The sequence below is a fragment of the Urocampus carinirostris genome, chromosome 2, assembly GCF_059441175.1.
Source record: "Urocampus carinirostris isolate Australia breed hairy pipefish chromosome 2, RoL_Ucar_1.0, whole genome shotgun sequence".
Lineage (NCBI taxonomy): Eukaryota > Metazoa > Chordata > Actinopteri > Syngnathiformes > Syngnathidae > Urocampus > Urocampus carinirostris.
Window position 1 is genome coordinate 49,959,717 of NC_142350.1, and position 12,582 is coordinate 49,972,298.

The window sequence follows — 12,582 nt, forward strand, 5'->3', positions numbered from 1 at the left end:
AGTTATATATTAAGATAAACTGGGGTTTTCTAATTTAATCAATAGTATTTTGTTTAAATGACCTATTTTTACACCACAAGGGATCACAATATTATACAAACAAGGACTTTATTGTGCCCGACATCAATTTTTTTTTAATCATTTTCGTATTTGTGGCTCTGCTTTTTTCACCTTCTAATTGTCGTTTTCAGCGCAAAACAGGTTTTAAAAATAACCTTGAAAAATGGACTTGTATTGTTGCTACCTCTCCTCCCCCCAAAAAATTCTTATTTAAAAAAAAAAAAAAAAAAAGTAAAATCCACATAGTTTTATTTCCAAGACGTAAAAATATACAGTATTTTACAATGTACCTCTATTTAATGCACATATCCATTTGGTGCATTCACCTCAGCCAATACTCTTAAAGTTAGCCTATTGTCATTTTATGCTAATCAATCTGTGTTTTGAACAATGGGGATTGTGTATTCAGGGTGATAGTCTAACTCTTTTGCCGAACTTAACGCTTTGCATTCACCCCAAATACTTCAATTTTGGTCTCATTTGACCAGAGGTCCTTGTTCTGTTATTTTTCTGGCTTCTAGCAAAAGCCAAAGGCATTTTTTAGTATTCTTTCAGAAAGGGCTTTCTCCTTTCCACTCTCCCATAAAGGGTAGATTTATGCAGAGTCGGACTAATAGTACTTGTCTTATGCACAGATTGTCCCACCTCATCCAATATGATAATGTACCTCTTGGTTGCTTCTCTGATTAGCTTTCTCCTTGTTTGGACCAAAGGTTTATAGGGACAACCAGGTCTTGGTATGTTTGCAGTGGTTTTATGCTGTCTCCATTTTGATATTATTGCCCGCACAGTGCTCCAAGGGATGTGTAAATCTAGCAAAATCTTCTTGTATCCCATTCCTGCTTTGAACTTTTCTACGTTATACCGGACCTGCTGGGTGTGTTTTTTGGTCTTCATAATGTGATCTGACCCTAGCAGGTGCGTTTAAACTGAGGTTTATTAACACAAAGGTACACCCTTTTTGTCATTGTTAGTCATTTAGGTCGACATTCGATCAGTCAGAAGTCATCAGGTACTTCTGGAGTCACTTGGCTGATGTCTGTTTTTTTCGTTGTGAATATGATATAAAATGTTGAAATAATTTGGTTTCACTTCCCTATTGTGTGTCACATGTTGATTCTTAGAAAATAGTATCATTTTTTTAGCTTTAAGTTTGAATCATGAAATATGGAAATCTGATAGTACTTTCGCTAGACACTGTAATAATTGATATGATACACTTAACCCAGTGTCATGATTACTGATGTGATGCCCCTGTGCCCGCTCCTTTGGCGCCAACTCCCCTCGGACTCCGATTGGCTCCCGGTCACTATTTAAACCCTCGTCTATCTGTCACCTGTTGTCAGTCCGTCTGCGAACCTCAGTATACTATAGGCAAGCGTTTTCGACCCTGACTCACTCCTCTTTTGGCTCCCGTCTGTTTCACGGCTTCGACCCGTTTTTTTGATCTTGACCATGTCTACTCTCTTCTGGTTTTCGACTCATTGCTGATCGCGACCACGTTGTTTGCTCTCCTGTCCCGGCTACTGACCTGTTTATTCTGCTTCCGATACCGCCATCACTCGCCACGGAAGTGCCACTTCCGCGTTCAGAGCGACCTCCTCCCCACGACCAGCAATCACCGGATCGTGTGTGCAATCCTTTCCCTTCTTCCCAATAAAACTGAGAGAAACGTACGCAAGTGGGTCCTGTCTTCATTCTGGTCCTGACATCCAGAGACTCAAACAAATTCAATACAGCATCCATATTTTAGTACCCTTCCTGTTTTATTGCCGTTGCATTAATCCACCGACGGACACATTTGAGTTTGATAATTGCAAATAACACATAAGCCTCTTGGAGTTATTTTTATCTTTATTATTTATTATTATTCATATTAGACTCTGGAGTGTAAAAGGATGCCATTCAAAAGGAGCATTGCGAGTACAAACTCAAACGGAAGGGTTAACACGGTCAGTTAGAAGGGAGGGAGGGCTCGAGGACGATTCAATGAAATCTCCGACGTAGCGTAATACACATCCCCTAAAAAAACGAAAAAATTGAAGACTGGATGCTCTGCTATGCAGTGAATATAAAAAGTCTACACACCCCTGTTTTTGATTCGAAGAACGATACGGTAGTGTGGTTGCAACAATTTGCACCCTGAACACAATTCAATTCCAAAGGGGTGTGCACATTTATGCAACCACATTAGGTTCATTGTGATTTCAATTCTGTAATGGTTAATGAAGAGCTCAAAAACCTGTGTAGACTTTCCCCTGTACACTTTTTTTTTTTATTGCTTTGTACCCACTGTTGTTGCACATGAGTTGTACGCAGAGCTACCAAATACTACGAATCTTCTGTAGTATACTAAGCTAGTTCATAGTGGCTAATTACGCAATACGTGTTTTTTTTCATGAAAACTTTTAGGATTTCATTTTTTCAGCCTTGCAAAAACAACACGCATTTTTGCAGTTTCGTCTTTATGTTTCGTATTGTTGCCGGCCCAAAAGATGATTGGATTTAGCTGCTTGGAGTGGTCGAGAGCTACAGTACCCAATTTGATAAGAAAGTGAAAAGTAGATCGCACGAAAGCACATGTTAATCAATTTTGTTGATATTTATTAGGGGATATTAAGTTTAGTAATTTTTGACGTTTTTGGCTACGTAAAGCAGCAAGATGTCAGACAATTATGTCGGCTCCCTTTAGGTGAAATCCATGTAAAATAAATGTAAATTTTTCAACTTACTATTTTTTTAAGCGGATTTATATGAATATTGTTTTTCAATTACGTGTTTTTTTGTACTAGAAAGTCCGAAATAATAGACAATGACGATTTAAGTAAATTTACGCAAAGAAGGTACCAGATATTAAACAGTTATATTCATACCAAACATATGCAATAAAATTATAATTGATCGCTACTCTGTTTTTTGCTGTTTTATAACTCAGTGCCATAGACGTATTTTCACGTCACTTACGGAATTTTTCTGCCGAAACTCAATTGTATTTAATACTAGACTAGATGAACTAGCCTATTTTAAGGTACAATTCGATTAAAAAATTAGAAGTAAAAATACTTAAAATGTGAACAATCACATTTAAATCAAACAACATCTTATCAAGCTTACCTTTAAAAAGAAATCCACCATAATATTAACATTTAATGAGCAAAAGATCAAAATGTTCTTTTTTTAAATTCAATAACATTTAGTGGTCAATAATACACAGTGTCCCTTTAGGATATTTTTTCCACAAAGATAATAAAAAAAGAAGTAAATAAGTAAAATGATATAACATCTGCTAGAAGAGAAAAAAATGTATTTTTAAAGAATAGGGCTTAGAGTAAAATGAATCAATTTTTCCCCCGAAAAGGTTATGAACTAATTTAAAACATTAGAAAAAAGGGCAGTGTTTTTCAACTCTTTTTGAACCAAGGTACAGTTTTATTTATAAAAGGTTCTTAGGCACACAGTCCGTCGAAAATGAAGTTATGTCAAATATTTCACTGTACTACCTCATAAGCACATAATTAGTATATAAAAAGAAGAAAATACTTAAAATAAAATTATGTGCTTTATTTATGTTTTGTATTTTTTACAGTGCAATTTTAAAACGGTTTGTTAAACAAATTAAGTTATTAAATATACTGTGCTACCTCATGAGCAGATCATTAGTACCGGTATATAAAAATCTACTGCCACCCACTGATATGAATGACGATTACAGTTCCTCTTCTGAAGATAGCAAAAATACTGAATAATGGCCTGATTTTTTGGAAAGATAACATTGGGCAAATTCCAGCGGCACACTAGAGAAAGTCTCACGGCACACCGGTTGAAAACCACTGCAATGGATTATCATATTTATTTGCAATGAGGGTAAACTTTGTTATGAATTTCAGTAAGAATATCATAAATTTAAAGAAAAAATACTAAAATAAGCGACAACAGGGTAATAATATTGTTTTGTTTTCAATGTGAGGGTAGTTTTGTCATACATTGAAGTAAAAATCATAAAATTAGAAGAAATGTTTTGACAATTGGTTCACATATTTATTATTTTTTCATAATGTGAGTATAATTTAGTTCTAAATTGAAGTAAAATATTGGAAAATAAGAGGGTAAGATAACTTGATTATCTTTTGCGATTCCCAAAAAAAACTTGCGTATGACGTGAAAGTCCATCTGGCACTGAGTGAGTTAAGTGCTAACGTTGTGAAAGAAAAACTTTCAAAATAAAATATGTTTCCCCAAATGAGATGTATCCATTGCGAAATACAATTTTCAATATTTGGCAACTCTGCGTACGTGTATTTCCGTCCAAACTGAGTGTTAGCCCGTTACCACGGTAACCAAGGAGAAATGTTCCGATATAGACAGTCAGTGAGATATACAGAATACCATACACAGAAAATACAGAATTACCACCTATAAAAAAAATAAAAAATATATATACCAAGTGAAAGGGGGGGACTGCATAACCATCAACCGAAGAAGAAAAATGTGCTTCGTTGCTACGTGCCAGTGCTCTTCCTACAACGGCGTCGTATTTTCATATATTTATATATGTATATAAAACACCTTTCAAATCGACGGGTGATACATCGAAGTATATATAAAACTACGCAACGTAGTCACGTCAATACTGTTTTCTCCACTTGCCTCACCATTGTTCACAGTTTACACAGTTTGAACATACAAAGGGGAAGGGGGTGTCAATAGTCCATTTCAATTCTCATTTTTTCCATATAAGTGCTTCTAATCATCAAATAGTCAGAACAAAAGGATACATACCCACGTCGTACGCCACACCAAAGCCTTTTTTTCTCTCTTTAAGATTAGTTTCCGTTCCTTTTCAAGTGTCCTCTCATATGAAAACTAAACATTTGTTGTCTTCTTTTATACATTTTCTAAGAAAAAGAACAAAAAAGTTATCAACGTGAATACAGGTTCCTCGAATGGGCGGGGTTAGGGTGTGATTGACTTCCCCCGTAACCAGTCAGCATGCTGGGAGAGTACTGTGGAGGAAAGAGGGCAGATGTTATTTGTTATAACATCTAAATCTCAAAAAGGAAACTGACTTTTTGGGAGAGAACTCATTTCTATGGAGATATAATTAAACATTCTTGAATAAAGCTAAAAGTCAGGGTTCCCTCCGAATTTTTCAATTCAAATTCAAGACTTTTTAAAGATCTTTTCACGTCCAATGAGATTTAAGACATCTCGCACTATTCTAGTATACAGATGCTAGAGGCTGGGTCATGACGGACCCAGCTCCGCCTGAGGCCACCTGGAGGAGCAGGAAAGGTATTGCGAACCCGGAGGCTGAGATTTGGTCTCTAAATGGGGCCGGACTGCGCTGCCACCTAGGGGGGCTGGCCCCTGACCCAGCCGTGGCCAGGCCCAGAATAACAGTGTGACAGAAGTGGCTGTGAGGGTCAGGAACGGACCAATGTGTCTCAAGAGCCGCCGCCGTTGTGAGAATAAGACAGTACGGGTCCCCCGTGAGAAACTCTGCAGAATGGAGACACAGTGACTCCGTGGTGGAATCGAACCCTGGCGGCAAGGCAGGTGACTGTGTCGGGGCGAACCGGAACCATCAGGGGTGGCGGAGTGGCCGCGATGGTTTTGGGATGTCTGCACCAGTCTGCGGCGGGGGAGTAGGGGTCCGGGGGTCACCTTAGCATACTTGTCAACCTGTACGTTTTTGCCGTACAAAGCACGTTTATTGTGCATTTTAAGACGTGTACGGCGTACAAGAAAATCTGTACGGAAAAACGTAAATTTGTCAATGATGGGTACCATCCGGTAAACACCGACTATCACGAAACGGCAAATCAATCAAGTCAAACCAGTTCGCCGCGGTAGCCTCTATCTCGGTATCGTTTTTTTCTTTGCAAACGAAGCGAGCAGTTTGATGCTACTGTGGATTATGCATCATTCCGATCACACGTGACCAAAGCGAAAGCAGAGCAGTAGGCCTACATTACAACATAGTTTTGAATTTTCTTTGGATACAATCATCAAGTCGCAATGGCCAAACCTGAAATAAAACGCCGTAAGTCAGTCTGATCCGAAAACAACAGGCGGGGTTGATTGAGTAATTTTGAAATGCATGTGGTCTTAAAAAACATCAGATTTCTTGTGGTAGTTGTGTGGTGAAAGGAAATCCGTCTCTTTTTAGAGAACAGGCTTTTTCGTCTCAACTCATTAAAGAGAGCCGTCTCTCAAACGGCTCACTTGCTTTGATGCATTATATTACGAATCATTATTGTTGTATAAAGAAGTTGGAAAAAAAAGCAAGTATAAAATGAGAAAATGAAAAAAGACAGGTTTGTGGTTATACCTTTAATCAGTACATTACCAACAATAATTTAATGCAGAAAATGAATTCATAATTTTAATAAGAAAATGTATTATTCTACTTAATTATATTTGCATGTATTTTTTCCTTCTACAGTGAACGTCCGAGCTACTTTATTTTTGAACTTTTTTTTTTATAATAAACCTCATTCATGTCGAGCAACTCGGTATCTCACAACAAAATGTTGATTAACAATATATATGATATAACGAAACACATGTAAAATGTAACATGTTAAACTACATAAATAAACACGTTTGAAAAAAAAAAAGTGGTGTAAGATTATTTTGTAAGGGAAAATACGACAGTTTGTAAGGGCATGGAGCCCTGGAGCTTGACAGGTATGCCTTAGTGATCCTGTGAAAGAGGCCCGCGCCGACAGTTATCCCCGCCGCAAAGGGTTTGAGTATAACCTGCGAGACCCCTCCCACGCACCAGTTATACTTGAAATCACTCAACCACAACGGGTTAAACCTACACTTTCCCATCCCGCTACCAACCCCAATGTTACTCCGACACTGACACCTTGAGGCGTGTTCAGAGGCGTGTTCAGGAGAGTGAGCGATTGCTATCGCTAGCTATCGCTAGCTTCTGAACGGCCAATGATTATTGAGCGCTCGCGTGCCCGAGTAATCACGGGAGAAAGACCGCTTACTTTGATTTCCAACATGGCGTCGACAGTGCTGAACATGGAGGATCTCACCCTGACGAGTGCTGTTGGCGATGTAATATATCGTCTTACATTGCCTGGTAATGTTTGTGAACAATGCAAGACAGGTATGACCCTTCCACTGCGTTTAGGATAACCTTAACTGTGTCAATATGCGAACTGTCGCTCATATCAGCCAACTCGCTCAAAGCAAGCTGTAGAACGAAATCCATTGTACTGTCGTCGGCCATTTTGGATCAGTAAGGCAATCACAGTGAGCGATTACAAAACGTTCAGCAGTGCGCGGCAAGCGATTAACAAGCGACTACATGTCTGATTACTCTCCTGAACACGCCTCAGGAGAGTGAGTGATTGCTATCGCGAGCTATCGCTAGCTTCTGAACGGCCAGTGATTATTGAGCGCTCGCGTGCCCGAGTAATCACGGGAGAAAGACCGCTTACTTTGATTTCCAACATGGCGTCGACAGTGCAGAAGATGGAGGATCTCACCCTGACGAGTGCTGTTGGCGATGTAATATATCGTCTTACATTGCCTGGTAATGTTTGTGAACAATGCAAGACAGGTATGACCCTTCCACTGCGTTTAGGATAACCTTAACTGTGTCAATATGCGAACTGTCGCTCATATCAGCCAACTCGCTCAAAGCAAGCTGTAGAACGAAATCCATTGTACTGTCGTCGGCCATTTTGGATCAGTAAGGCAATCACAGTGAGCGATTACAAAACGTTCAGCAGTGCGCGGCAAGCGATTATCAAGAGACTACATGTCTGATCACTCTCCTGAACACGCCTCAGGTTAGAGTCTGACTGAACATAAAGTTTCAACGCTGCATTTTCGAAAACACGGAAATCTGGATTTTCCGACCGACACATTGCATGTATCGGTCAGAGATCTACAAAGAAAGATAAAAGGAAATATAATTTTACAAGACAATGTTCCATACTTTTGTCAGTTAACTTACTTGACAGTTATTAGCTCTATCACGCAGATAAAACCAAAATTTAAAACATTAGGACATTTAGGAGTTAAATTGAAGACAACAACTTTTAACAAAAGTACCACTTTTTAGAGCTGTAGTGACAAAATTTGTAAATACAATTAAACTGCATTAAAAGATTAGCCGCACATACTTAATACACTGGTCGGGGTTGAGAAAATAAAAGCATTTTTTAAAAGAAAAATCATAAAACTGATCGTAGAAAAATGATCACTTTTTTGTAGCTGTAATGATAAATATTCGTTTTTTGTGACCAAAATATTCCGCATTAATAGACGCATCCCCACGGGGTGTAACAAATGCAAAAAAAAGCCAGCGTAAAGAACCATTTTTTTAGGGATAAATTGTGAAAAATGTGTTTTTATTGACTAAAACCTTTCGAAATCAAATTAAAAAGCATGAATTAATAAATTGACCACCAGAGAGGGCCAAAATTCTGCAAATTGAATGCAAGGAGCGCGATTTGTGAGAGAAAAAAGGACCACTTTTTTAATGAACATAATTAAATATTTGTGACCAAAACGTTCCTAAATAAAATACATTTATTTCGTAGCCCTGCACTGCAAAAAAATCAATGATTCCCTGAACATGTATCACATTTAAAGATTAATTTTAGTATGACATATTTTATCTTGTTCTCGATTAAAATGAAAAAACTCCTCTATAAAATAAAAAAAAAGATCTTGTCTACCAGAAATTAGGTAACCTTGCTAAATTTAGGAAAGAAGTTTCACATACACCAAAAAAAGTATGAATATCTTAATAAAGTGGATACGAATTGCAAACACAGAAAAGTACATAATGATCAAAAAACATGTTAGTAGATAATATTTAATGGACCATGGGGGCCATAAAGGGACACCGGGGACCCAAAAAACAAAAATATAATTTTTTTTAATCGAATACTTTTTGTTCAGCGGGCTGGATTAAAACTGGCCCCCGGTTCATAATTGACCCATCCCTTTTTTGTGTGTTGTTTAAAGGGACAGTGTGTGTTATTTGACCACTCGATGTCGCTGCACCGAGTAGTGCAACCAAAAATAAGTTGAAATCACATGGAATAATAGAAAACTACGGATAGCCGACAATCATGTCAGTTGCCTCCACATGAGGCTCATATTTCAAATATAGGCAAATGTCTTGACCTACAAGTATCTAAAACAAATGCATGTCCATAAAAGAGTTCATGTTTTGTGGCAACTGTTCAAATCAATATTGTTTTTAAAGGGAGCTGTATAGAATTTGAAATGTTACTCTCTGCCTCCATCTCCTAGCTCTTGTCAGCATTGCAGCCTCAGTCACCTCGTTCATGAGGCGCACGCAAGTACGTGCATTTTATGGACGGCTCGAATAAACATTTCTAGAAGCTGGTCCTTTTTTCACTTTCACCATTTCATGCTAAACTGACAAAGAAAAACCTGTGGGGACACTAATGACGTCACTCTCCAACACTCCCTCTACCCCTTGTAGCATTATTGGGTGGTTGATACGTTATTTGAACACATAATTGAGTGACCAATTAAAGGGAGAGTGAATAACTGAATGAAAGAAAAGTATTCAGTTCACACGATCCAACATTGTCACATCATTTTAATTGACATTGCAAATGGTAATTCTGACCCAACGTTGACCCCCCTTTCCTCGAACCTATTGTGTTCCACCATGAACAGCTCTCATAAGATAAGGATGAAAGCAGATGGAAAATAAAGCATAAGGGCTTTTTGAACTCAGTTGTTAACGAGTACTTAATAAAAAAAAATATTCAACTTTCTACTTTTTAGGACACCTCAAATGACGAATCGCACCTATATACCAGCTCAGTAGCCTAGATGGTAAGGCGCCCGCTTTGAGACTGGGAGGTCGGTGGTTCGCGCCCCGGCCGAGTCATTCCTAAGACTTAAAAAGTGGTCGGCGGCGCCCTCTGTTGGCTGCGGCTGCATCGGCTCGCTACAACGGGTCAGGTGCAATCGACATTTCGTTCTGTGTACATTGTTACACAGAATGACAATACAAGGAAATTATTATTATTATTATTATTATTATTATTAAACCTTTTAAACACCAAGCAATTTCAGAAAAGAATACTCCTAGAATTCCAACCAATTTCAAACATTTGAACTATGTTTCAAGGGCGACTAGAATATTGTGTTTGAAAACTAAGAAGACATGGTGGGTACCAACTCATTCATCACAATAACACAAATACGTTTTCAGAATCATTTTCTCTGAGTCCCAAAAAATTTTTATTCAAAAAATCTATTCTAAAAGCTTTGGTATAGCTGATCAGTAAGTATCAAGCCTCTGGGAATGTTTCAGTATGATAAATCCCCACTAGATAGCAGGAATAGCTTTAATCGGATATTTGTCCACACATCAAGGCGCCCCCACTTCCTTGTGTTGCTTCCTCTATCCAGTGATTAAGAGTTTGTGGGCGGCTCCCCAGTGACCGAAATAGTGTGATCACGTCACCAGTGACATCGGGCTCTTCTTGCAAAGTTTTTGCATCGTTCAGACGTTTTCTTGGAACCCAATGTCAACTGTTGTTTACTAAACAAATACCAAAGTTAAAAAACTTTTTTCTAATGAAAGCTGAGGGTTAAAACATTTTTTTATATGTTCTATGTCTATATAGCTACGTGAGCAAATTTTCTGTAGGCCTTCAAAACGAGTCAAAATAGCACAAGCTCTTCCCGTTCGAGAGAAATATCTGGCATTAAATGAGTTAATAGGGGAAGAAATTGGCATGAGGTTGACAGGCATGCGTTCTTTTCTGTTGCACAACACAATAAAGCAAAATCTAGTGATCAAACAGTACACACTGTCCCTTTAAAACAAAAAAACACAGTTTCCCGGCCCCCGCACTATCAACGAGCCCGATGGTCAAATGGCGCACAAGACAAGAACAGAGGAACTCACAGAGGGGGGTGGGGACTGCCTGTCAGTCAAGGGGAGGCTCTCATAGCCAGGGTTGCCATTGGAGGAAACGTTTGGAGTCCTGCACAGAGAGAGTAGAGAGAGACAAAGGGAGGAGAGGAGGAGAAGGGAGGTAGAGATGGAGGATGGAGAAGACACGTCGAGAGAGACGGTGGCGGTGGCACGGGGAGTCGAGGGCGGGTCAAAAAAAGGGAAGAGGGAGAATCCACGGTTAGAGGTCGAGCGCACAAAAAGCACAACTCACTCTCCGTTTGCGGACCACTTCGGTCTTTCGAATATTCAAGCGAATGATTAAACCTCCGAAATAGGTTGTTTAAGGGGCAATCCAATATTTACCGTGTTTATTTGTGTATACTGTAAGTGCATTTTTATAAGGGAAGAACTCATAGTTCGTTGGATTTTATGGTAATACCTTACCGTATTTTTGCAACGATAGATCAGTAGAAAAATACCCGAATCACGTGGTGAGTTCGCTGAATACTAACCACTAGACCACCGGTGATATAGATGACATACGAAAAGGCAAAAAGTTATCGCATTATCAAACTATTTCAATTTGCGATAGCGGGGACGAAAGTTGGAGAATGGAGAACACAGAAAGTCCTCCTGAAAGATATAAATGAATCCCAAAACTGCACAAGGGAAACAACTCTTTGGTGTATCTGATGATGAATCAGACTTTGAAGGACTTTAAAGGGACAGCGTGTAATACTAAAAGCCTCCTGGTGGCACAAAAAACTTTCCTTGATTGATTTGAAAACTCAGCAAATATGCATGAACTATCATACCAATGTTAATTTTTTATCTTAAAAAAATCATAGGTTGAGAAATTTGTGTTTCTTTTACATAATGTAATCCCTACAGAAAGGTCGCTGCCATGTTTTTCTGGCGTCTTGCTGCTTGCGCTCGGTGGCACTGGTTTTCATATGCATTGGACAATAGCGGCCTTAATAATACAATAGGGCTTTAATTGAAAAATACTTTGAAAATTTTCTGTTGGTGTTGTGTACATAATTTATGTTGGCAATAAATGATTTCAATCATGGCGGTACGTTTTCCAAAAAGATTTGACACTTTTTTTTGAGCTGAGAAAGAGTGAAACTAATTTTAATTATAGATTAGGGGTGCGCGTTGTACATGAGAAATACGGTAATCTGTGACCTGATTTTAACAGTGGCAAGCCATTGCCTTGAAGCAGAACATCGTAGTGACAAAATTTGCCTGCTTAAAATATAAACGCTTACTTTTAGGTAAATGGGAAATTGAGTAAGAAATTATGTGATAAGATAATGAGTAAGAACTTACTGATTAAGTCAAATAATTAAGAAATTAATAAAGTGAGTGGGAAATTAAGAAAAAAAGAAAGTCAGAAATTATATTATGTTACAATTTGAGTAGACGTGAGTAACTAAGTAAGAAATTAAGTGAGTAAGTAAGACATCAAAAGAGTAGGTGAGTGAGTAAATAAGAGATTGAGTGAGTAATTAAGAAATAAATTCGATTAAAATGTGATAACCTAAGTTAAAAATCGAGTGAGAAAGGTAATAAGTAAGAAAAAAATCGAATAAGTG

At 38.2% G+C, this 12,582-nt stretch overlaps 1 protein-coding gene across 3 annotated transcripts in view; it reads right to left on the minus strand.

Annotated features, from left to right (window-relative positions):
- Positions 1 to 1,896: 1,896 nt before the first annotated feature.
- Positions 1,897 to 12,582, minus strand: part of ttyh1 (tweety family member 1) — a 51,636-nt gene continuing 40,950 nt past the window's right edge. For 2 of the 3 annotated variants that reach the window (XM_088326950.1, XM_088326952.1), the window contains exons 14-15: positions 10,994 to 11,072; positions 1,897 to 5,063 (exon numbers count right to left, since the gene is read on the minus strand). In XM_088326950.1, coding sequence (XP_088183076.1) covers positions 4,980 to 5,063; positions 10,994 to 11,072 — 163 coding nt within the window. In that variant the 3' untranslated portion in view covers positions 1,897 to 4,979. The remainder of the gene's footprint in view (positions 5,064 to 10,993; positions 11,073 to 12,582) is intronic. The other variant, XM_088326951.1, reaches the window with a different exon arrangement.